The sequence below is a fragment of the Apis dorsata genome, unplaced genomic scaffold (genome assembly GCF_000469605.1).
Source record: "Apis dorsata unplaced genomic scaffold, Apis dorsata 1.3 scaffold_946, whole genome shotgun sequence".
Taxonomy (NCBI): domain Eukaryota; kingdom Metazoa; phylum Arthropoda; class Insecta; order Hymenoptera; family Apidae; genus Apis; species Apis dorsata.
This window is the reverse complement of record NW_006264055.1, coordinates 115,870-143,682: the sequence shown is the minus strand read 5'-3', so window position 1 is coordinate 143,682 and position 27,813 is coordinate 115,870. Positions and strand designations below refer to the sequence as shown.

Sequence of the window (27,813 nt, the reverse complement as noted above, 5' to 3'; positions counted from 1 at the left end):
TATTGCAATTTGTCTATACTGCAAGATTTATTTTATTTTTTGTACTATTATACTTAGTACTTAGTAGAATAAAATTAAAATAAAAATTGAGTTTCTTAGCGCCATCTCTTGAGTATCAAAATATTTTTTTAAAAATATTTAAGAGATGGCGCTGATAGTTAATTCTTATTCTACTTTATTCTATCTTTGATACCCAAGAGATGGCGTTATTGTTTAATTCTAAGCCTATTTTATTCTTTTTTATTATTTGCTTTTCTTATCTATTCATGTTTATATTCATGTTTCATCTAAGGCACTCTAAAGATGGCGCCATTGATTCTATAAATTTTTGTGCTATCTCTATTCTTTAACTATTTGCTTTCTTTGTCTATATTTACTATTGGTGCATGACCATGAGATACGATATAAAATGTTAATTGGATATAAATGCATCATTTCTCTTTCAAATTTACAATGTCTTAATCTTTAATATCTAAAAAATAGATATATTTTCTGCTTTGCAAAACAGTATATGTTAATACTATAAGACAGTATATTACAAAATATTTTGTAATCGATCATATGTTTTATATTTATATTTCTTGTCTGTTTTTTATATTGAAATTTAATTTCAATTTTAATTATTAACATTATTGTAATCTTATTTTTAGCCGAATAATGTTGATAACTTTGAAAATGAGATTAAAATGGGCTTAATGGACCAAGCATGAAAGAATGCATTGAATTTCAGGATCTATTTTATACTTAATCTGTGAAAATATTTTACTAGTATTTTATTACTAGTTTGCTCATCTATTATCGACAACATGTATGCATTATATACTATATTATAATATAATCGTAAAATCTGCATTTAATATCATTAATGGAAATACATTGTTATGACTTTTTTTTAAAGTTCATCTAAATTATTATATTGATATCATCTATTATAGTTACAACATTTGATATAAAATAAATAGAGCAATATAATTCAGATCTTTTTTATAAATAAAAAATTGAAAATAATAAAAAAAAAAATAAATTTAAAATAACTAAAATAATTTCATTATTATTTTCTAATTTTATAATAATTTTGAAATAATTCTAAGAAATAAAATCAAATCCGACAAAGAATATAGGTATTTAACCTTAATGTAAAAAAAAAAAAGATAAATTCCAAGAATACATTAAATGCCAAACACGTTTAGCAGGAATAGATTGAAGTTAAACGTTGAAAACTTAAATCTTTAATAAAAAAAGAAAATATAAATAGAAAGTTATTGATTTTTTTGGCTTTTCATCAATAAATATATAAATCATCCATTGAAATAATTTTAGATTTGCATGAAATAGATACATACATAATATATACATAATACATACATACGTAATATATAGTAAATAAAAAAATATATTAAAAAATTTTTATTAATTTAAATCTTTATTATTAAACTATTAAAAATTTCATAAGTTATGACGTCAATAAAAAAAAAATTGTGATAATTTCGAGAAAAATTCTAAGAAATCTATATCAATATTATAATTGCATGATGGCATGGGAAATACCATCTAAATACTACCTTGACCAATAAGATAATTCAGTATTCAATGGTTTCAGCGTAACGTAATATATAAGTATATATGAATATATACAAACATTTACTATAGGACAAGATCATGAAATCATGAACTGGAGGGGGTAATTCTTATATATATATGCTCGAAGCTTGGCTGCTGTATATGTAAACGGAGAAATTGCGGTTCGAACGTTCGACACATCGCACTTGTTCATTGTTCTTTGAAGAGAAAAATTCAATTTTTGATATTTAAGATTATCGTAAGTACTTTATGTTTTTTATATATATGTAATAATTGTATATCTATTAAAAAATTTTATTATAAAATTAAATAATTAATAATAATATGAGTTTATCATTACTACGTAAAAAAATCGATTATAATCTATTATCAATTATAAACTAAAAAGATATAGATTATATCAAATTATATAAAAAAGTATGAGAAAAATATTTATTGAAAAATTAATCTAAATTATTTTATTGATTCTTAGAATTGAATTTTAACAATATTATTAGCATTTTTATATTATTTTTATATTATTTTATATTATTAGCATTTTAGTCTTTATAATTATATTATATATATTATAAACAAATATTAAATTTATATTATATTTATTATAAATAAATATATTTATTATATTTATTATAAATTTATTATTATTCTTAAATGATCAATTTTATAAATATTACTGTTTTTTTTTATATTCATTTTTTATGTCTTTCTTTATTAATTCGTTTTTTTATATTTATACGAAATTAAAAAATATTTTATTATAATATCATATTGATATATATATTATGATTAACTATCATAAAAAAGGTCAAAGTCAATCATTTCTTATATAATTTATGATTAAGAATGATGTTTGTAATAATTTTTTAAGGTGTTTACAATATGATTATTTTCATTATTTCTTTCATAATATATTTTGCTTATTTTATCTAATTTTTTTTACATGTTTTTTAAACAATTTCGATAATTCTTGGGAAATCTAAATCTAAACAGGAAAATTCTAGTATTTATTGAATCATATATTTCATATGCATTCTCAATTTTTTTTTTGAATATTCCATTGGCATAAAATATAATTATTATTGGTTTTAAATATAAATTTTTTTAAATTAACATTATTTAAACAATTATTTTTCTTGCTTGTCTTTAATTAAGATAAATGTTTATAATGACATTGACAATGAACAATTAACATGTGAATATCTTGAAAACATTACGCAGAATTAGCATAAGAAACGAGTAATGAGTCATGTTAATAATTGGACATCTTTCATAAGTTTATACAAAACGTGTATCGTATTCTTGTTTATCCTTTATGAAGATGAAAATTCATATCGAAATCGTGAAATCATTCTTATTTATAATTCAAATGAAATAAATTACAACTAGTTGATAATTTTTAATGATGAACACAATTTTCTAGACAAAGGTATTTATTAAAATACATATTAATTCTATTATCATCTATTCGAATTTATACAATTTATATAATGAAAAGACTTTTGTTCTTTAATGGAATTATTGAAACTGAATCAACAGGTTTTCTTCCATAAAAATATTCTGCTAGTTTGATATAGTGTATATACAACATATATATATAGAAAAATTCTTTTCTTAAAATTATTATCGATCGATTAAATAAGTACTTATAATATTTCTTGTTTAATAAATATAAAGTTATTTTCACTTTATATTTTTAATTTTTAAAATTGATTAAAATTTAAAAATATTTTTAATTATGAATAAACTACAATTTTTATATTTTTTACTTTATAATTATGAAACTAATGTAAATAAATTTTTGAAATTTTTTTAATGAAAATGATATCAATTAGAACCAATTTGAATGAACTTAAATATTGTACTAAGAAAACTACTGTGCATAAAAAGATAATTGTAATAAGTATTTTGATTTAATTGCTTATTTCCGATAGAATAAACGTAATAAAAAGTAGCACGCGTATTGGCTGAAAGTTTCATATCCACAAATCAAATCAGAATAGTATAAGAACGAATAATATGTAAATAATTATCTCTCTTATTTTACTTTCAATTTTATATATAACAAATAGTATCTATAATAAATTAAAAAAAAATATCGAATCTTCTCTATTTTATTAATGTTTCTTAATTCTTAATATTTTCAAAAAAATGAGCGAACTAAAAAAATATAACAGTCGACTTGAAAAACATAAGTAAAATGGTGAAATGTACAATAATTCCAAAAATGTATTAAATGCATGTTACCTGAAATCTTGAGACAACTAAATCAAAAGTGGTAAAACTTTTGTCCTTCAAATACCTGTTCATTCTTAAAAAGGTCTGGTTATTGATACTATTTAATCGATGATTCATATACTAATACTATATGCTTACATGTAAAAACCTTTATACTTTAGTCTCTTGAAACGTTTACTTAAGTAATTTGAAAAATAATGTGTTTCAGGATTTTAAAAATCGCAATGTGGAAAATATTATCGATATTGGCGATGGCTAGCTTTTCTATAGCTGCGCCTCAAAACAATTTGGATTCCTTAATAACAAATATATTTGGAACTCCTCAAGATCAGCAGACTTCGAATCCTAGTTCTACTACATCGACGACAATTTTAGGCACAGAGAATAGGCCAAAGCAACCAGAAATGGATTGTGAATGTGTACCATATTATCTGTGTCACAATGGTTCTATCTTGCAGAATGGAACAGGAATTATTGATATCAGGTTCGGTTTCGATGATGAAAGAGTCAATAAACATCGCGTATTGCGGTGAGTTCTAAAGAATAGTCTCATAACGGTTAAAATTAGCATAATTTCGAATAATGATTAAAATAGTGTTGAATTTACTAATATTAAAGATGTACTGTTAATTTTTCTAGTTTATTAAACAAACATGATACGAAGTTATTTTGCATGTACAAATACGAATATTCATAATTTAACAAATATATTCGTTTCATATTTATTATATTTATTTATAATTTATAGAAATTCATTATTTCAACATATTAATACATTTACTATTTCATAATATTTTTTTAATGGAATTTGGAAATACGAATTATCTTAATAATTTAATTTGACAATACAGTGATGATCCATATTCGAAGTATTCAGAATAATAATTGACATGAATTATTATTCTTAAAATTTATTCATATTATCACAATGATAATTATTTAAATCTAATAAAGTATTCATATCGCATGAGACTATCTTTGAACTCTATGAAAATTATAGATTACTATAATTTTATTTTTTTCTTGTTCATAAATCAATATATATATATATCTTGTTTTTATATCATATAATGGCAATTCAAGGAAATTTTATTAATATTTTAATGTTATTAATGATGCAGGGCGCTCGGTCAATGCGAGAATTACTTGGATGTCTGTTGTAAACCACCAGATAGAATAGAAAAAGTTACACCTCCACCAATTGAGAAGAAAGGTACTTGTGGACAAAGACATCCTGAGGGTGTTGGTTTTAGAATAACTGGCGATGTGAATGGCGAAGCGCAATTCGGCGAATTTCCGTGGATGGTGGCTATAATAAAAGAAGAAAATATCGGTGATCAAAAATTGAACGTCTATCAATGCGGAGGTTCCTTAATTCACAAACAAGCTGTTTTAACAGCTGCTCATTGTGTACAAGGGTGAATAATCGATAATATTTTAAAATATTTTTCTATCGATTTATATTTTATTATTTATAATGAAATAAACATAATAATTTTCAAATAGAAAAAAACCGTCTGAATTGAGAATTCGTGCTGGAGAATGGGATACGCAAACTAAGAATGAGATTTTTCCTCATCAGGATCGTAATGTGCAAAATGTAATCGTTCACGAAAAGTTTGCTGGCGGCACTCTTTATAATGATTTTGCTATTTTGATATTATCCGAGCCTTTGAATCTAATGGAGAACGTGGATCTTGTTTGTCTACCGGAACCAAATACTGTATTCGATGGTTCTCGATGTTTCGCTAGTGGTTGGGGAAAAGATAAATTTGGTAAAGATTTAATTATTAAATTTATTTATTAGATATTTTTTTATTAGAATAATAAAAAAATTTATTGCATTAATAAATTAATTTTTTATAGGTAAGGAAGGACATTACCAGGTAATTTTAAAAAAAATTAATTTACCAATAGTACCACACAATCAATGTCAAGATTTACTTCGAGAAACTAGATTAGGAAAATATTTTATTCTTGATAATAGTTTTATTTGCGCTGGTGGAGAGTCTGATAAAGATACTTGTAAGGTAACTAGAATTTATTATAAATTTAATAATGTAAAAAAAAAATATTAGCAATGTAATTTCTTTTTTTTTTTAACTATTTCTAGGGTGATGGAGGAAGTCCTCTTGTTTGTCCAAGTAATAATAACCCTAATATATACTTACAAGCAGGTATTGTAGCATGGGGAATTGGTTGTGGTGAAGGTGGAATTCCAGGGGTTTATGCTAATGTTGCATCTGTTCGTGATTGGATCGATGAACAAATGGCTTTTTATAATTTGGACAACACTGTATATCAGGCTCAAAAAATAAACTGATTGGTTTCTCAAAATTTTATAAATTTGTGTGCATAGAAATCGATGTTTTTCTGTGGAAAGACTGCTGTATTCTTCGCATGCTATTTTTAAAATAATAATGTATGTGAAACTAGGTATATGTACATTGGATATATTTTTTTATATAAAATTCCTTTGATATTCAAATAATTTTTATTACAGATGCGGATCATTTTTATTATTTTTCTTCATCATACTTTTTTTTTATATAAACTTTATATTCAAAAGAATATATTATATATAAAATATAATATAAAATATATACATAAAATGAGAAAGAAATAATTTAAAAAAAAATAGGAATAATAGTTAAAATTAATTTTTGCATTAAATAATCGATCATAAAATTATATTTAATGAAAAATTTCTGAAAATATGCGATTCGCATGTGTTTGGCAAATGAAGTTTTCATTATAATGATTTTCAGATATTACATTGTATGATATTTGTATATACATATACAATAATATGATATTATACATTGTATTTCCAATCTTCTAATGCACGTTTTAAAAAATTTACTTTCAAGAAGAATATTATTTATAATCTTTCTTTTTTGAGATTATTCACCTGCTAAATTAAATATTAATTAATTAAAACATTTATATTTGTCTTTGTCTCTGAAATGCAAATTTCTAATCACAAAATATGATGTTTCATTTATATGAATTTCGCTAAAATTTAATTTAAGAAAATTTTTTATCTTTATTTAAAAATTATATAAATTTTAACTATTTTATTTGTAGCATATATATTGAAAATATATTGAAATCATTAAAATAGAACTATAAAAATAACATGCATAATTTTTTAAAATTTTGTGATTTCATTTACATAATTATATAAAAAAATATTTTTGTTTTTATATTTAAAATATTATTATATTTATTTTCTATAATTTAATTTGCATTATAATATGTAATGTCGTATATTCTCATAATTATAATTTTTTTATTATGTTTTTTTTTTCATATTTTGAAAATATCTAAAAACCTGCAATTATTTAGGTCAAAGACATCAAAAAAAAAAAAAAAATCCTCATAGTATGTTGGTAGAAAAAAAATATTGAAGTAAATATTCATTTCCGATTTTTTTTTTCTATTTAACATTTAGATGTTCGTAATTTATTAAAAAAAACGAAATAATTTCTTAAAATGATTAATTATAATTTTTTTTTATAATTATTTTTTTGAATGTTTTTAATATATTTTTGTTAAATTGAATAATTTTATTTTTTCGATAAAGTAATAGTTATCATAACATCATATTTTGTGATTATTATTATATATTATTGTACAATATATTTTTTCTTCAATTTATTTTTTAATTATAAATATGACAATTTTATAATCATTAATATTATATTTTAAATTATTTTTTTTATCAGTTTATTTATTGTGAATAACTCGCAATAAATATTGTGAATAAATCGCAAAAATTTTATTCAATAATGGTATGTAGTTATGTAGTAATAAACAAAATAATAAATTTCATTAGAAAAACATGAAGTTTCAAATGATATTGAAATATCGATTTACGATTATTATAGTTTTGACATCACATATACATACATACATATATATATATATATTTTAACTTGCTAACTTCAGTTGATATTTATGAAAATTGAGTAAAGTAAAAAATAAATAATGGAAAAAGAAGGAAGAAAGATAGAAATAAATGATAAAAAAATTATTATTTCAACAATTAATATTTCCAATTATATATTATATTTATTTTGCTTAAAATTTTAAAATTTTATGAGCTATATAAAAGTTTTTTTATATTATCGATATATCGATTATGTTTATGATTCTCACAATTTTATCATCATTTTTAAATATTTTCGCGATGACATCCGAACTGAATGAAGTTCGAATATATACATGTGCTCTTCCACGTGAATTAAATTGCAAAGTATCAGAAGTTTTTGATTAATGGAGACTTAGATATAATTTATATTCATTTGTTTTTAAATAAAAAAAATCACAATATTAAGTAAATATAACATTATTATATTTAATATTTTATTATGTACATATTCATATACTTATTGCAGAAAATTGCATAAAATTTTTGTAAAAAAATAATACATTGTAATAATATTTTTACTTTTTAATATTTTTTTTTATATTGATAAATATTATTTATTTCAATATAAGCGTGAAAGATTAAATAAAAATGAATATTTTTTTGAAATAGAAATGAATCGTTTAAAGAAAAAAAAATCTAAACAATGTTGTAACAAATTTGATATCGAAATTAATAAAAATATTTCAAATAAATTTAAAAATGTTTTAGGTTCAAATAATTATTGTTTTAATAAATTGTTTAATGCAAAAAGATATATTAAATAATATATCATTAATGCATAATATTCCATTGCAATATAAAAATAATAGAAATAATACATTAACCATTGATAATATGAACAATTATTTACATATATTTTCTCTAAATAAATCAAATAATGATTCTAAAAGAAATTAATCAACTAAATTATCGAAAATTAAGATTAAAATAATGAAAAATCATATAAAAAAGATTAAAATAATGAAAAATCATATAAAAAAATTAAATAAAAATCTAAAGATATTTGATTACAATGTAAAAGAAGTTAAAAATAATGATATTTCCAAAAAAGAAAATTCATAATATTTTCCGTAGTATTAAAATATCTGTGTGATAAATAAAAAATTAGAAAATAACAAAAATATTCCAAATCCTTTAGAAGAGAAATTCAAATTTCTAGGAATATTAATAAATAAAGATTGTGATTTTCTGCAGAATATACAATTATGTGAACCAACAGTATCAAAAGTAAATAAATTGTGTATAAAGAATCAATCTTTTCTTTTAAATGAAGAAAATAATAAAAAAGAAATAAGTAATGAAATGGAAAACTGTATATCTTTATTATTTAAAGATATTAAAACTATATATTAAAGTTGCTAAATGTTGGAGTTCACTGAAAATTTTATTACTTATAGAAAATGTGGAACTGAATCTCATCTTTCAAAAGTTTGATAAAAAAAAGAGACCAGAAAAAAATATATAATTAAAATATGATGCAGGCATTAATTCAGTAAAATTTTCTACAATTGAATCAGAGATTACATCAGATACATCAGATATAGATAAATATTCAAAAATAGTTAATATTTAATTGGACTTGGAAAACAAATAAACAAAATAGTATTAATGATGTAAAAAATGAAAATTATTTTACATTATATTCAATAGGTAAATAAAATAACTTTTTTTTGATATATATTTTTTTATATATTAATCATTATATATTATAGAGGATTTATCAAAACTATATTTTGCATATGAAAGAACAAGATTTTGGAAATATTATATCAATAGCCTTCGAGAAAGACTTAAACATAATGATTATAAATATGTTATGAATATTCTTAATTCAGTAAAAAAAGATCAACAATCATTTTTTACTCATACATGTTATCAAATATTATGCAATGAAATAAAATATTATTGTTTGAATAAACTCATTGAATATTATATGCAAATAATAAATAATTTAATAAAATATTATAATTGCTAAAATTATGTCTTTTTATGTAGATAATTAATATATTTATGATAATTGACATACATTTTTAATTTGTTAATATTTTTAAGTGAATTTTCAAACTAAAATAGATAATATTTTCTAAAGAATTTAATTGGAATAATTAATTTATTTAAATATTTAGACTATATATTTTTAAATTATAATAATAAGATTTCATGTAAAAAAAAATATAAGCATAATATTTTATTTTAAGTTCTGAATGTTAAATTTCTATAAATTTAATTTCAATGACATAATTTGTTATATATATTTTTTCAAGTTCCAATATAAAATAACTTTTGTATTGCAATAAATTAAAGAAAAATATTGCATTAAAATATATTAAAATATTTATTTTAAAATATTCTTGATTTCATTTAATATTTTTTTGCAGTTCAACTTGGGACAAGTGCTATATCATACCAAATATTATATGATGTTGCTAAACATATTTTGATTCGTTTAGCTGAGAAAAATTTAGCTGGATGTTAGCTTATATTAAAAATACTTAAAAATATTAATTTTATAATTCAAGCAAAAATTCATTTGCATAAAATTGATGCTGCAACTATTCTGCTTTTTTTTGAGATATATTTAGCAAATCAACGAATTATAAAAGTTTTTACCTTACTTAAAGCTATTTTCTTATTTAGGAAATATTTTCTTATTATAATATTTAAAATGAAAACTAATAATTAATTGCAGTTATTTTTATGAAATATTCTTTCCAGAAACTAATCTCATACTAATTCAAGTAAATGGAAAATATATTGTACTGTAAAAGATCCTATTAGAATACAAATAATAATCATTTTATTAAATGCATTTTATGAAAGATTATGCAATTTTTCTTTTTCATTTTTTAATTATAGATCAATTTAGCAATTTTTATCCAATAGGTAAAAAAAAATAATTTTATATGATTAAGTGATATTATTTATTAATAAATTTAATATGAATTATATAAATACATTCAGAATATATATTTTTAAATATACATTATATTTTTAAAACTTATAAATATTGCAAATAAAATAGTATCAATGCTTTTATTACGAAACAATTATGATTTAATTGCAAACATTGCAAAATTAATTATTGAATATAATTTTATATTAAATATTATTACATTTTGTGCATTAATTGCCAAATTGGTTCATATTAATGTGTTCATATTAACTAAACGCTTACATCAAATAGCAATTAATTTAGGAATATATTTTAAATTATAAGTAAGTGTTATAAGTAATGCATTTTTATTAAAAAAAAATTATATTATAATTGTTGTTAATAAAAAATATTCATATCAATATATTATGCGCTATCATTTTTTAAAATTAGTTTTATCCAATAACACATCTTATTATAAATTCTGATTGGACAAAAGAAGAAATGTATCTTACAGTATTGGATTTAATGGAACAATTTTTATCAAATATTGGATTTGAAATCAATCATTTAAAAAAATATTCTGTATATTTTATCTTTAAGGCAAGTTATATCTATAATTACTTATATTTCTAATTAGAACTTATTAATTAATCTTAATCTTTTATAGAATTTGAATAAGAAACTTATTTGTAATAAAAAAATAAATCAACAATATTATAAACAATGGAACAGAACAAAATTTTAATGCAAAAAGAATATATTTATTACAAAAAGAATTCAATCCACCTATTTTAATAACAAGAAACCTAAAGGTAAAATATGTAAGTTAAGTAATATAAGTATTTAAGAAATAAGATATTTAAGAAATAAACAATAAATTCGATTTTAATTATACATATATTTAATTAAAAACAATGGAAATAAGATTATATTTTTGAATATATTATTTCTTTAGAATTTTATGTAAAAATTTCAATTTTAATTTTTTAACTTCTAAACTAATTTACTTATATTTATTTAATTATGATTGTAATAATATAACATAATGATATGATTGTTAATTATGATGTTTATGATATAACAAATATTATTTAATTTTTATTTTTAAATTAACAATATTTCGTTTATAATTGTCTTATACACAATATATTACAAATTTTAAAATATATATTTAAGTCGATTATGTCTTGATAGATTAAAATATATTGTATTATGAAATTATACACATTATAAATATTATATAATTATACAATAATAGATTATATATAATATATATATAAATTTGTATTTTTTTTTGAAAATATGTGATAATTATATTAAAATAGTACATATATAGTTATAATACAATAAAATAAATTTTTGATATTATTAATAAATTGTGTATTCTTTATACTTAAATCTAATAAAATGAACATTTAAATAAAATATTAATGTATAAAATTAATTTAAATAAAAATTGCTATGTCTATTATAAGTAATTCTTGATATTTATATGTATAATTCAATAAAAACATATTTATAGTTTATAAAAACAAAATAAATTAAACATTCAAGATATTAATTATTTAAAATCTTCATAATTACTTCTTTAAAGATTTGCATTTGATTAATCAAATTCTGGTATGTCATCAAATGAATAACCTGGTACTTTTTGATAAGCTAAAATAGCTACCCTCATATGATAAGCACCTGGTATAAACATTAGAATCCCTAAAATAATAAGTGGCCACATACGGTCTGAATACTGTAAAAAATAAAATAATTATTAAATATATATATATATAAAATTGTTTATTATTATTATTATACTATTATTATTACAATTATATTTATTTTTTATTAAATTGGTATAATTAATATAATATATGTAAAATAAATATGTATATAAAATAAAACATACATATATTTTGAAATAATAAGAAAAGGTATTTTTTTTAAATTATAATGAAATACAATAATTTTAAAAATATAAAATATAAAAATATTGTTAAGATATTTTACCTTTGAATCAATATGTCCACTTACAATTAGACTGCCCATAATAAGCATTATAGTACCTCCAACAAAAAGAAGAGCAGCTAATGTAATGGCTTTCCATGGTATTTTTACTGATGGATTCACAAACTGTTGAAAAAATATTTAATCAATCATATTTACTTTGCAAAATTTTTCACATATTTTAGTTACATAATATCTTGATTGATTTTAATAAATATATTTATAATATTATGAAATAGAAAAATATTTAAAATATATTTAATAAATAATATTTAACCTGGGAATCAACAAAACCATTATCAGTTTCTGTAAGCTGTGTATAATCCACGTTGTTAAATTGTTTATCACCAAGTTTTCTTCTAGACATACTCACTTTGTGAATATAATCTATAAAAATAAATTTAATTCCAAGTTTTTATAATATCAAAATTTTCATTGTTTCTCTAAATTAAATTAAATTAAATTAGTTTTAACTATTAATATCATTATTTTATATTATATTTAAAATAAATTTTGTCTTATATAGATTTTTCAATTATTTTTAACGATGTATTTTATATTTCATAACATCTTATTCTTTATATAATAAATCTTTTACGAAAATACTCTATGAAATTTGTAATTAATTGAATTAATCTATCAAAAATATGTAAATATCTTATAAACTGAATACTTCATTCATTTAAAAATATAAAGTAAATTTATTAATATTGATTGAATTATGAGTATATATACATTGTTTGTAAATATTTCAACAATTATAATTATACATATTAAATTATGTATAAATTACAATTACAAATTATTATAGTGTAATTGTAAATATATAGATTGAAAATGTCAAATAAAACAATTTTTTCCATCAATAAATTGTTGTACTTAACTTTTTAGCAGATATCATTCATAATAACTTAAAGAAAAAAATTAAATTTTGCAATTTATTATTTTTATTAAAAAAAATGAACAAAAACACTTATAGGTTATTATCTGTAGTATTTGATAACGTGTTTTAAATTCAGAACGCATGCGCGTATGTTAAAAGTAGGGATAGATTCCGAGGGAACATTTAAATATTTAATTTATTTAACATCATATAGCAACAAATAGAGATAAATAAATTTGATTTGAGAAAAATATAATGAAAGTATATATTAAGAATTTAAAAACAAATATTATTATTATTATAAATTAAATACTACCTGTGCTACACCAACTCGTCCACATATCAATCAACAATTGAACACTTAAAGTCGTATACATAAAATCATCAAATTATTTTTATTGGACTTTGCTATCGATGAAAAAAATATTGTACAATTTTAAAAAAAAAAAAGACAGGCTTCAAATTCATTTTGACAAATCTCTTTGATGCCATTTTTCTCCTAAATAAAATGAATCAATTTCTCAAAAGTTCGTTAATATTTTTGAATTGGTTTAAAAAAATCCAGATTTTTATCCTTTCATGAAAATGTCTAAATTAATTAAAATCACTATTTAAATAAATGAATAACAATATATGCAAACATTCAGCTCGCACAATTAATAGCCAAATACTAATTATAAATAATTATTTCTACACGAATTTTCATCAAATAAAAATATTGTTGATTTATAGTCGAGAAAGCAGTTGATTAAGAATTAGATACACAAAGTTTATAAATTAATATTACTATTTTTTTAATATATTTAACGCGCACTATTAGCATAGACAACTTTAACTTCGAGATTTTCAATTACACTTCTTGTCAGTTGGTCGGATCGATCTGCGAAAATGAAGAGGCGGTGGAAGCTGTGCTTTCCTGCGCCGTGACGTTGAATGCAGTACCGTACTATCATAAGGGTTTCATAGAATTTCAATAATATTATGATATTTTCAAAGCGAATATTTTCTTATAGTAATTTTATATTACTTACATGAAAACAATACATAAAAGTTGTGGAATTAAAAATAAAATTTTGGATTTCAAAAATATAAAAATATAGTAAGATTGTATATTTTCGTTATAAAAAATATAATTGTAAAGAAAAAAATGTGAAATAAAAATAAATGTGAATATTTATCTTATTTATATGTTTTTTCACAAAAGTTTGATTCATTAAGTCATATAATTACAGAATTTGAAATGTCTAAGAAGCATCACTTTTTGAGCGCATTAATAACTTCGAGTAAAACATGATCTATGATCAATGTATAGGGAAGATGAAAAATCGAAGAAATGAAAGAAAGAATCGATATATTTCTTTAAAATAAATTATACGTATGAGGAAAAAGAGTTTAATGGACTTAATCATAATTCAATAATATCTTTTTAAAAATATTGATTTATATATAACATAGCTAATTTTTACTACGATCATATAATAAATATATATTTATTTATATTAATATAATTAGTCCATCAAATAAATTAATATTAATCATTATAATTTTTAATTAAAGTTAGAATAATTGAAATATTTGTAATCAACAAAGAAAAATTTTGAATTATTTATTCTTAATTATCCTATTTTCATGATATTCTTTTAAATATTAAACATGCTGATTGGAAAGAAGTTTTTTTTAAATAAATTTGATTAACAATTCTGCAATTAGATGAACGCAAAATTCTGTAGTGTTGGGCACTGGAAGCTAATGATACGATATTGAAGAAAAAAGGCGCCTGCGCTGGGACTAGTACAGTGGTGTTAGGTGCAAGGAGGGTAATGGTGACCTAGGGGCGGCAGTGCGGGTTCAGGGGGCGGCGAGGGCGGGTGCCTCCGTTGGAACTACCTCTTGATAACAGCCCGCAACTATTCTCACCTCCGGCCGATTTCACGCCGCGTAATTCTCATTTCTTTCGACAATCGAATATCCGTCGATTACAGTGATTATTATTTACGACTTGCTGGAATAACAATCACGTGATTAATCCATTAAGGTAAATCGAAGAAGCATAATTATAATATGCCGATTAAGAATGGATGCGATAAATCATTAGTCATTGGTGCGCCAATAATAAAATGTTTAAAATTTTTTGCCAGTGATATTTCCATTAAGAAGTTATGCGATTTGGATCATAGTGCTTTTTGTTGTGATGTTATCGTGATACTGGCGTGATTATCTGCAGCAATCGCTGCATGTAGGTAGTAGTTGGTTACTTGTCGATAAATGAAGATTCTTCGTAGCTTAGGATGCTGTGAAATGTGCCACGTATATTAATTCACATCGTATTTTCATTTACGTTTATTAATGTTACCTATGTCGGTTCATTAATTAAATTGAGAACACGTTTAATTTTATCATAAAAATAATAGACTAGAGTCATACGTGGACATACGACGCGGGACAAGTTACGGTAATAAATTGACGACGATAAATCTACTGAAATATTCAGGGAAAAATATGCTTCGCTTTAAAGGCGGGAAAAAATAAAGTAAGAGAGTTCAAAAGAATTATTCTTTCTACTGTTCAGATTTTACGAGTCGTAAGGGATAATCTTATTACTTTTCGCTGAATTTTCTTTTATCTATATTTGATTTTTTTTAATAAGATAATCTTCTTTTCTCGTTTCATTGTCGTCCTTCTAGAATTATTTCATTCTAAAATAAATGTTCTTTTATTATTAAAAATATCGTTGACATAATATTGCGAAACTAATATTCATAATAATCATGATAGTTTAGTCTTTATGTAATATAGAAATTTTTTCGCTTTACATTTTATTCAATTAACATGATTACTTGATATCAAATAAAATGAATTTTACACGAAGAACAATTTATTTGTACAAATGAAATTCAATAAAAAATTCATATGTAAAGTATTCAATATTTTCGTTCAATGTTTAATTATTTATTTAATAATTTTAATACATACAACTAATCGATATTAACCATTTGTATTCTCGATTCATTGATTTGATATTATATCAATTAATCTCGTATGAAAAGATAATATTATATAATTATAGATATCTTGTTTTTAATTAATTTTTTTGTACTTTGATATTTCGCGTATCTTCATGATACAATTACTTTATCAATAAATTAAATAAAAATAAATTAAAATGTTAAATGTTTAGTCAGTAATACCAGATTTAGTGACATTTTTCATAAAATAAATCGCTTGCAAGTAAATTAAAGAGAGAGATAAGTTATCTTAATTACAATCAATGTCGTTTTTCTTTCTCACGTTATTTATCACAATAATGCGTAACTAAATATTGTTTTAAAATATGGAAGATTACTATTATCGATCAATAAAAAAAAATATGGAGATTATACTGACATCGATGACACTGTTAACTGTTGTAGGCATAACAAAGCGCATTATAGACATAGATAACTGTCGCCACTTGAAAAATAATATGCTTTAGTCTTATCCAATCATTATAGATATAAAAAAAAAGATCATATAATTTTATGTTATTATTTCTAACTCCTAAACCTTTGAAATTTCACAACATTAAATATTTGGACACATTGAAAATTTTAAATCTCAATTTTTACTTCTGATGTCATTAAATTTCAAGTTATTAAATTTTTAAAATTTCCAAGTTCTAAGATTTTCTAAGAGAACTTAAATGACTTTTTCCAAGTTATTCCAAATAAAAAAGTTTTCAATCTTAAATAAATCCTCTACTATTACAACTTTTAGAATGAATATATAATTTATTCATATTCTCGTTTTTCTTTTGATTTCTTAGGAATATTAGAATTGATTCAATTATCATTCTAACGACTACTTTCATTTTTTCATTATGTTAATGATTTTGAAAATTGAATAATTATGAATACGAGTCTGAACGTGCATGGATATATTCTACTTGTTGCAATAAAAAATTAGACCTTGGAATTTTCTCATGAACTTTTGGTAAAAATGGTTAGAATGACGTTTTTTAAAGTTCAAAAGTATATTTGTAATTATATAATCATTGCATAGAAAGATCTTTATCGATACGTATTTATAAACGAACATGAACATGAAACGAGAACATAATGGCATTATAGTTCACTAGATATGTAGTCACCGACCAATTTGCTTCGCTTTACATTTCGATGCGATCAAATCGATTTTTCTTTCTCATAAGTTTCTATTTGATCGATTCGTTGAAAACTATGACGTTCAATCAACTCTAGGAAATTATTATTATGAATGATTCATGGAGAAAATCTTTAAATCAATAATGAAGTCATTTGAAAGTTATTAAAGATTAAACAGATACATTAAAGATCATATTGTTTTATAAGTTATTACAATTAATATTTAAATATAATATTTATTGACTATTAATTTTTACCATAATGATTTCAGTTTCAGCAAATTTTCGAATATTGAACAATTTTATTGAAAATGTTATGGATCTCATGTGTTTTATGACGAAGACCGACTTAGGTAGTTTAAAAATTTTCCATTTATACAATGATCTCTTGGTAATTAGTTTCAGTATGGAGTGTCCTGAAGCAATGGAACGAGGCAGAAACTTTCGTTTGCTTGCCAAGGAAGAATTACCTAAACTCTTGGATTTCCTTGATGGCTATTTGCCCGAATCCTTAAAGGTGCGTTCAATCTCCTTTTAAACTTGTTCAATTTATATAAAAAATCCTAAAAAATTTTCTTAGAATTTATAATTTTTCTTAAATTTTTAAAATAATAATTAAAAATTAGAAAAAAATTCTGATTTCATTAAAAATCATTGAAATAAAAGAGAAAGTCTTGATTTGATTATGGAAATCCAGAAAAAACATGACAGTTTACAGTTTTTGAATTAATAATTAAATTAATAATTGGTTAATTAATTCATAATTAATAGCATTCTATTTATGTAAAATTCAATTTACGAATGATGTCATATTTCAATTACATTATTTATGAATGATGTCATATTTCATAGAAAAACCTAATTTGTCTTGTTATGTAAACGAATTAATTTTGCTTAGTTTGCAAATATTTTCTCTGTTATTATATTTTAGGTTAATATTTTCTTTTTGTTATTGTATTTTAAGTTAATAATAATTCCAATGATTAATAACGAATCATTTTTATAATTATCATGTAATTCTCTACAAATTATTACATTTTTTTGTATTTTTAATACTAACATGAAAAACATAATTGATTTAAAGTTCTTGAAACCATCTCTATAAAGCAAAATTTAATTGAAAATTCCGATGTCTTCTCTGTTAAAGCAATTTTAAATTACTCTTCCAACAAGATTTTGTATTTCATGAAACATCAATGAAACATAGATCTACAATACTTAAAGAATTAATATATATCATGATAATATTGAATTCATAAATTAAAATATTTCAAAAGGAATTTAATCCAAAGATCAATACCTGCTGTGTTTGCCATCTTTAAATTATTTTTCTGAAGTCTTTGAATGATATCATAAATTATATGTTAACTTTCCATTCTAAAATTGAAAATAATAATTTTAATAAATTTAAAATAATAGTATCAAAGATGATGACATTGAAATTAGATTTAAAATAAATCTAATAAAGAAAGAAAGTACAAGACAAAAACAAGTTGAAGTAAACAGGAGAAAGAAGAATAGAAATAAAAATTGTCGCATGGTTGATAGAAATTGGATGAACCATAAAGGGGAACTATGGCTATAGAATATCGTAGGATTCCCGAGGGAAGAGGCGACGAGATTCGATAGGATAAGATTACCGGTGCAAAGGAAGAGATTCCTGCGTAGTATTTCCTCCGTAACCCGGTCTAAATGGTGGGCCGTTGTGCTAGGTTAGTGTCAAGGTCGCGGCTGGTACAGATCGTTTTGCGCAGCGGCGATATTCTTGGTGTGATATTTGCATGCGGCGTCGTAAAGTAGTACGGACAATGCGACATGATTTCTTTTATTTTTTAAATCGTATAATATCAATCTCTTTTTCGATGATACAAATATATGTGTATTGATTATGAAATTTAAAATTTCATTTTCTATTATAACTGATATTTTTTAACTGCTTTTACCTTTGTCATGCTACACAGACCAGTAAGGTTTATTTTAACTTTGTTTCGTGAAGTTTCTTGTATATAATAGTATTTTCTATACTGGTCGATATTTAGCAGCCTAATTAAATTATTACAAGATGATCTTAATAATTAAATTATTAAGATGATATAGTGTCACTAAATATTAGTGATTTTTATTAATTAATATCAAATATTAGTAAGAGCTATTTATAAAGGATTTTTAAAATTTACTACTAGTTTGTAGTATTAGTATAGTAGTATTAGTATTTTGCTTTTTGATTTGTTCAATTTGGATTTTGTTTCTATAAAATATATTAAAATAACATAAATAATGATTGTAATAATAAATTAAATTTAAAAAATTTTATAATAATATTAATAATAATATTTTATTACCATTATTGATTATTTACAAGAAATTATCATCAAATTATATTATCTCGATATATTATTTCTTAATTACAGATTTGGATAAATCTGCATATAATTTTATATCTATTTTTACGATAGTTTTGTTGAGGTTAAATGAAGTTTTAATATTTCCATTTAATCGAAAATGTGCCAATTTTTACATATCATAGCAGACACCTGTTAATATAAATGCAGCGGAGTGTGATAATCGGTCAATGAGTACATATTTCAGAGTCAAATTATTAAATCTAGCTTACCTTTCTATCTTGATTTATTCATTGCTAATAAGACATTTATTTCGACATACTTTTCAATTAAAACTGTCTTGTAACTCTCAACAAATAATGAAAAATTTTTCTACCTGTATAAGACTTCTTAATCTTCTTTCTTCTTCTTTTTTTTTTTGCAAAGTGAGATTTCCAGCATGAGCATATTTATTAGAAATTAATATATAGAAATAAGAAATTTCTATATATAATTTTAAACGATTTCTTAAAAGATATATAACCAAGATGTATTATTGAAATTTCATATATTAAACAATATTGTTGCGTAATAGATTGTGATTGGCATCTAAATTATTAAATTCGATATTGCTTTATGTTAATTCCATAATTTATATTCAATACCTTCGAGAATCTGTTGCAAAAATAAACAACGAACGTTAGATTGATGAGTATAGTGTGGGAATGAATTCGCAATTAAATTATTAGTCACCAGAGGTCTCTTTTTAAAAAGTTACTAGAAAAACATGATACATAACATGATACATAAAAAAAAAAAAAAAAGCAAATAAATAGAAAGAAATCAATTAGAAAGATGGCATCGACCCATCTTTTTTTCTTTTACCTTTCATTCTTGAGCTAGTGAGTTATCGATCTAAAAAGAGCTTTGTTTGTTACTCGTCGACGGGTAGCGGAGTGGCGGGACTATCGGTGTTACGACTGCTGGCCACGCCACCTCGATTCCACTACCGATGTGCAAGGTGTAGCGGAGTCAAGGCCAAGGTTGCGTTTCCATGATCAACGTGCGGTGTCGATCTCGTAATCTTTTCGCGATATCAAGATATTCGTTTTTGCGACATTCTGTTAAAATATAATATTATAAGTGTAATTAACATTATCAAGAAAATAATCGATTGCTTATCTGAAATCATAAACTTTCCCGTTTGACATAGTATTCATGAGTTTATATGAATTCAACAACTATATTACGATGTCGAGAATATGTACACATAATACATAATTATGCAGAGAATATTTCGTGATAGCTCATTTGACGCTTAATATAGCAAGATGGAATCACTTAAAGATCCTAATGTGACTCTACATCTATAAGATTAGGTCATATGTGCTAAATGTATATTTATATTACATTTGATTTCTGAATAATTGAACGCTGATTATATATTTTGAAGGAAAAATTATAAATTTCTCAGAATATGAAATTGATTTGATTTTTATATGGCATATTTATAATAAATATAATAAAATAATAATTCTGAATAATATTATGAGATTATTATTATGATAAACGTAATACAAATTTATAGAAATAAAAAATATGCTTTAATAAAAGATATCCCAAGGTTGGTATATTAAAGGTTAATATAAGTATATCCCTTCTATACATCCATCAGTTTTTCTTAGAGTTTTCATAAGATTTTAAATTCCAATCATTCAGGTCATACAAAATAACCTCTTAATTTACAGGATTTTCTTCCGTTCTTGTTCCTGTTATCCAGTTTGCGCGATTCGGTAGAGTTAACATACTCATTGGTACTCATATTACGCGTTATAATGTTTGGCCAGCATGAAACGATGCCGCATACCGTCATTTATCCTCGAATAAAGTTGTGCCAACCAACGAAAAGGCAAGGTCAAGGTCATGTCCGGACATGCACACGCGATGCCATATGGCTTTTTCGAATCCGCATTCGAATCGATTCTTCTTGCATGCTTACCAAGTCACGATGATCCTTACCAAGTGACGTCAAGCTGGCTCGAAGATGATCGATAATGAGTAATTTTGACAAAGCATTTTCTCAATTGCACCTTTTTTAACCTTTTTTCTTTTGTTTTCGTGATAAACCTAATGTTTGACTACGTTTCTTTTTTCTCTTTTTAAGTTCTTCAAATTGAAATTGTTGTTAACAAATGACGATGTGAGTAATAATGTTCCTTTTTTTTTAAATAAATAAAAATTTTGCTTTTTAATAAAACGTGAAATATGAATATATTGATCAATCATGAGTTTAGTTAATTGAGATAAAATGTTTTTATATATTAAAAATAATAAAGGTATCATAAAATCTGGTTTATCTAGCATTTACATTTCTATTCTATTATTAACCTCAAATAGATTAGATTGTAAGTATCTTTTTTCGCAACCAATTCGTGTCAAGATTGTTCTATTAATAATATTTATATATATAATATTCTATTAAATTGAATTTTTAAAAATGATTCTTTATATTGTTTCTGCTGAATTAAAGATTTTTCGTTTTATTTTTATCATATTAAAGTAATATTAAAGAACAAAAGGAGAAGAAAGATAGTCACGAAAGACAGAACTTAATTATAATTAAAATCAATCTCACATTTGACTGGTATACAAAATCGCATAAACTAAACGTTTTTATAGTTTATTTGATTATCGCAATTTAACTTTCCTTTTAAAATTAATTTTATGATCATACAGAGTGACATGTTTACCGGTAAAGAATTTTCTGCGCGTACTGTTTCCACTTAAAAGACACCAAACGAATCGAGACAGTTTCTACAACTTTCTCATTTGCATCATCGTTTCTGCCACTTTTCGAGATCGAGCCAGTGATATGTAAATTTACACCGGTTATACTTCACGTGCTGCATGTGAAACATTTTATTATACGACATGTATGCTCGCCAAAATATTTCGAGAATAAGTGAGCCCGATTACATTCCCTTTCCACAAAAGAAGATGCGGGGAACTTGTTCGCTCACGATAGAAAGGGAAGGGACGTTAAAATTCCATTCGTATATGTGAATTCGTCTGAATTCTGGCGAACGTTCGAAAAAGTAAAATTCGATAGAACGGATATTGGCAATGACGGATAAAACGTGCGTAACAAATAAAAACACATGCGGCTACGTGCCATTCCTGACTTGTTTGTATTGAAATTTCAAATCGAATCGACGTATAAAATTGCTAGGACGTTTGTCGAGTATGATATCTCGTCCATTCTGGTGCAACCAGATTATATGTATAAAATCTAGGACAGGCTACGAGATTCCGCAATAGATTCTATTGCCGATTATTTACTTACTTTCAACTGATCGAAGCCGAGCTACTAAATACATAGTTAATTCACTATAAATTATTTTCGGTATGTTTATTTTATAATTGATAAATACATTTTCTTTCAGAATTTTTATTGATGTTTTATTGATTTTATTAGATATCTTGGTCTTGACTTTGTGATTTCGATGTTTTCAAGTGCAGAAATCATATCGGTGGACATGATGATGGATAAAGGAATGAAGATCATCCAATTTTCTGGAAAATAAAAATTATTATTTAGAAGAGAGATGCTAAAGTGTCAGAGATAGCACATAATAACCTACTTCATCTTAAGTATCGATTGATAAAGTTTTCTTAATTTTATAAGTCTTAGTTTTAATAATATATTTCTGATTTCGATTTTTCTATTGATGATAATAAAAGTAGACAAACGGAATCCATCTCACTTACTCATTGCAAAATGAAGATCATTGCAATATTTGAGTAAGAAAAGGAAAGCTTTAAACACGAAAGTATTAGATATAGCACGTGGTAGTTTATTTTAAGAAGCGACGTCTGGAGCATCGCCCTTGGCTAGATTCTCCTTTATCCTGCAGCTTCCTCGTAAATATCCACCTTTTCATCTGACAAGATGTTGCCTTTAGTGAATGCGCACTGCGAAAAAAAAAGCTTCCCTTTAACTACCCCAAGAGTTTGTACTCTTCTAATTCTTTCGTGAGATGAAGAAGATTTCCAACTGTTTCTTCGCGGTTCCATAGCTTTGTAAACATACGGTGGGAAAGGATTACTTGTTATTTTGTTTCTTTACTTGCCACAACGTTATTCAGTTGGGAAATGTACCTTGAATAAACTCTCGACAATTGTTTACACCTTTTAACGTAACATTGTTATCTTTCTCTTTCACAGTTCCATCAAACTTTGTTGACCTATATGAATGACAGAGTATGGGATTTTAATTTCTATGTGGCTAATGACTGGCCGGATGATGAGATCTGTTTACATTTTCCAGGCATGACGTTATCTGTAAGTATGAAATGCCCATTTGTTTTAGATTACACTTAAGAGCAATTGATAAGATCGTGTAGCTTACACATACTATATAGCAAATATAATTTCATTTCTATCGAATAGGTACATCAGAGGAGAATGTAAAATATCAAACATCGCCAAAATGCAATTTGTTTTCATTGAAGATGGATATTATTTTTTTCCTGCTTGATAATAGTTTGCAAATTATCTGAACGAAATATAACAAAATTGATGGTCTCTTTTCTAATGAATATAAATTTGAAAATCAAAAGGAAAACTCGCGTGCCTTCGACAAATTCATCTTGTTTCTGAACGTATCGCACAGAGGTGCAGAAAATTTGGCCCAAATCCTAGCTTGGCTTTCATCCAACCTTTTGTTTCACAGCCTTGCCAGTTCATTTCCTGACCTTCCCCTGTAACTTCTCTAATCTACCACCCTATCTTATTCGATGCTCTTTACTTAATTAACGTGTCCGCAATTTTGTCCATTTGATAACTCGTTACCATTAAATTCTCGTCTCTTTTCCCAGATTCGCCAATTCATAAATCAAAAATTAACCTTGATATCTCTCATCGTGTTAATTATTTGTTCGACCGCGTTCAAATCGTGTTATTTAATTTCTGCTAACAATAAGATTAAATTTCGAATAGAATTTCGAATCCTTCAAATATCGAATCAGTTAAATCTGAAGCGACGAAATCTCTGAACAAATAATTCATATACCAAGTCCTTTTACAATTTCTCTTTAGTTTTAATCTAACGCAATCGCTCGATCGATTTTCAGCCTCATGGTTTACTGTTCGAAAGTGTAGGCGTCTTCTGTCCCAACGATCGACTGGATCTGCTTAAATTATTAAGGGAGGAGGATATTTTGATCGACTGGACGAAGCCTCTTTACATCAATTTCGTTCATTACGATATCGCCGAGGAGTTGATACACCTTTACGAGGGCACGGGGACGATCGAGAGGGTGATAGGGGATGTTTTTATGTGCAAGGATCCTCAAAACGTAGATAACGTCGAGGAACCGGATGAAGAAGCCCATCCCGACATTCAAGTTCAACCCTTGAAAGCGGAACACGCTGAGAGTATTTACGAATTGTATCCAGCGAACGATATGGAGTGTCACGAGGTTTTCCTCCGATTGATCAGGACGCTTCCCGCTGCTGGAGTGTTTGCTAAGGGTAGTTTGGCAGCTTGGATGGTTCAGTCTTATTACGGGGCCATGTTTTCAATGCAAACCAAGCCTGAATATCGAAGGAAGGGTTACGGGACGAAATTGGCAAGGTAGACAAATTTTTCTTTTTTTTTATTGAAAGTTAATCTAATTGCTTGGTTATTGCTTGATACGGTAGAGTTTAGATGAATTTTGAAATAATGTCTTTGATCAAATATACTTCTCCATTCATAATAGCAAAACCGTAGGTACCTGACGAAGCAGGTCGCTGACAGAGGTTACCAGCCTTTCGTGGTCATACGTCCAGAAAACGAAGCCAGCCAAAGTCTGTACAAGAAACTAGGCTTTAGGAAAATCTATCAAACTGTTCGAATGACGTTCATGCCTTTCACGTGGCAAGATGAGGAGAATAAAACGACTCGCATTTTGAGGGAAAATTTGGAGAACGCTGTCAGACAGCTCACTATCGAGCAACAAGTAGTGGATGCTTTCAGAAACGATGAAATTGAAGAGAATGAAGCAGGGAATTCGGAATTTGTGGTAGAGGAACCTGAGGAAGGAGATGAGAATCCTCCAGAGGAGGAAAGTATCGAAGCGACGGAAGTATCGACCGAAGAAAACGTGAAAAATACGATCAATGATACTGAAAATGTCGAGGATAATGAGGGAACTGATGATAACGCTGAAGAAGCGGTAAATGATGGTGATAATCAAGACGATGGGGGAACAGACGGTGGGGACGCGGAATAATTAAGTACACGTTCGATTATTCGATAAAAGGTCCATGATTTACGTCGTGTTGCTCGCTCGAGGGTATACTCTCCTCTTTCCAAGGCTGATGGAAGAAAGAAATCGATCAACTATTAGAAAATTCACCATACATGTTATGATTTTAAATGCATTTTTAAATGAACTACAACTCTCGTTTTAAAACAATTTCTTAAAGTCTTTGTAAACAATTTTGAAATGAAATCTGTAACAATTGAAAGTATTAGATGTGATAGGCATGATTATAAAATCGACCGATTACATACATCGATGTACCTTGGCTAAAATGGCTACCTTTCGTTGGAAAGAACTCTCGAGCAGCATGAATGATACAAGAAAATAAAAGAAAAATTATTTTAAGAATCTTAATAACTTTACAGCACCCGCGTTCGTGCGAGGCTTCAATTCGCGTACGAAGAAATATGTATCTACGTACGGATTCCTCATATCAGACTGCTCGAAGTATGTCATGAAGGTCTCAGGAAACAGGTAGACGTATCCTTTGAATTGTCAAGGTTAGATTATTTCAAAGTCTATCTATACCGCGTCAAATATCTTTTTATTGTAATTAGTGGATTCGTTATTTCAAATGTTTAATATTAAGTTTATAATAATTGTACATCTACGTGAAGTATATTTGAAAGTTAACTTCAAATTAATTTCTCATTTGGTCGTACTTTCGGATTAATCATTGTAATAATATTTGTATTTTGATAAAATGATATATATGTATTTTTATTAAGTAGTAAGTATTTGATTGTTATTTATTGAAAAAAATTAACAAGAATATGAATATAAAATTCAATGTATTCAGTTTTTTCTAGAAAAAAGAAAACTGAAAGTGAAGTAATGAAATTTGTTAATCTATTAGCGACTAAATTATGATAGACTTTGAATTACGATTTCTCCATATTAAAATAATTAATTCTATTTTGAAAAAGGAACAATCAGCGTGAATGAGTCGTCGTGAAACGTACGACAGTTGAGAAATTTACGCGCTGAATCAATCTGTGATTATAATTTCCCTATATAAAGTAGCATTTCGAATAAAAATTCAGAAGCCTCGTGCGACCTCGACACGCTTTCCTTAATACAAGTAGAAGCCAATTACTGTGCCGGTGCGCTCAACCATAGTAAATTTCAGACACATTGAATTATGGGATAACAACTTTAACTCGACAAGATTGGAATAGGGTATTGAATGAAATTTTATTCTAAAATTTACCTACAATTTTAACAAATTATACGTGCGATTGTGATCCCATTTCAGAGAAATATTTAATTAAAATCTTACCTATCTAGCTTAAGCCATTTTCAAGAAATTACTTCATTATTTTTTTATTGAAAAAGAAATAGTTTTTATTAATATAAAAAAGTTTTTGAAGAATGTAGTGCACAGACACAATAATCGGTCTAGCGTGCGAGCCAACGATAATAACAATAAATAATATTAATAATAATAGCGATCATACAATTAATATTACTATTAGTTACAGAATATACATGTATAATATGAATATACGCGCAAAGGGAAGCCCGATCAGCCCGGTTCGGT

The 27,813-nt window shown here is 24.6% G+C and overlaps 3 protein-coding genes and 1 long non-coding RNA gene across 9 annotated transcripts; 2 read left to right on the top strand and 2 right to left on the bottom strand.

Moving 5' to 3' along the window:
• The first annotated feature begins 1,675 nt into the window (after positions 1–1,675).
• Positions 1,676–6,261, top strand: LOC102672903 (phenoloxidase-activating factor 2). 2 transcript variants are annotated; one of them, XM_006623783.2, is made up of 6 exons: positions 1,676–1,819; positions 4,025–4,345; positions 4,938–5,234; positions 5,323–5,591; positions 5,683–5,846; positions 5,930–6,261. In XM_006623783.2, exons 2-6 carry the CDS (start codon positions 4,041–4,043, stop codon positions 6,137–6,139), a joined length of 1,245 nt encoding a protein of 414 aa, XP_006623846.1. In that variant the 5' UTR covers positions 1,676–1,819; positions 4,025–4,040; the 3' UTR covers positions 6,140–6,261. The 2 variants fall into 2 exon arrangements, with proteins under 2 accessions (XP_006623846.1, XP_006623849.1); XM_006623786.2 differs by having other exon boundaries at positions 1,677–1,819; positions 4,025–4,300.
• Positions 2,442–26,618, top strand: LOC102673624. Of its 4 annotated transcripts, none has more exons than XM_006623791.2 (5): positions 2,442–2,449; positions 18,044–18,161; positions 24,190–24,306; positions 25,098–25,600; positions 25,739–26,618. In XM_006623791.2, the coding sequence occupies exons 2-5, from the start codon at positions 18,051–18,053 to the stop codon at positions 26,238–26,240; spliced, it is 1,233 nt and encodes a 410-aa protein (XP_006623854.1). In that variant the 5' UTR covers positions 2,442–2,449; positions 18,044–18,050; the 3' UTR covers positions 26,241–26,618. The 4 variants fall into 4 exon arrangements, with proteins under 4 accessions (XP_006623854.1, XP_006623853.1, XP_006623855.1 ...); XM_006623790.2 differs by lacking the exon at positions 2,442–2,449 and adding an exon at positions 15,321–15,541; XM_006623792.2 differs by lacking the exons at positions 2,442–2,449; positions 18,044–18,161 and adding an exon at positions 23,488–23,886.
• Positions 11,994–14,399, bottom strand: LOC102673395 (transmembrane protein 230). Of its 2 annotated transcripts, none has more exons than XM_006623788.2 (4): positions 13,823–14,399; positions 12,901–13,010; positions 12,627–12,749; positions 11,994–12,369 (listed from the first exon to the last, which is right to left on the bottom strand). In XM_006623788.2, the coding sequence occupies exons 1-4, from the start codon at positions 13,881–13,883 to the stop codon at positions 12,232–12,234; spliced, it is 432 nt and encodes a 143-aa protein (XP_006623851.1). In that variant the 5' UTR covers positions 13,884–14,399; the 3' UTR covers positions 11,994–12,231. The 2 variants fall into 2 exon arrangements, with proteins under 2 accessions (XP_006623851.1, XP_006623852.1); XM_006623789.2 differs by lacking the exon at positions 13,823–14,399 and adding an exon at positions 13,508–13,644.
• On the bottom strand, positions 23,610–24,264 carry LOC102673921. Its single transcript, XR_004151592.1, has 2 exons — positions 24,124–24,264; positions 23,610–24,041 (listed from the first exon to the last, which is right to left on the bottom strand). It is a non-coding gene; the product is annotated as an uncharacterized LOC102673921 (long non-coding RNA).
• Positions 26,619–27,813: the final 1,195 nt, after the last annotated feature.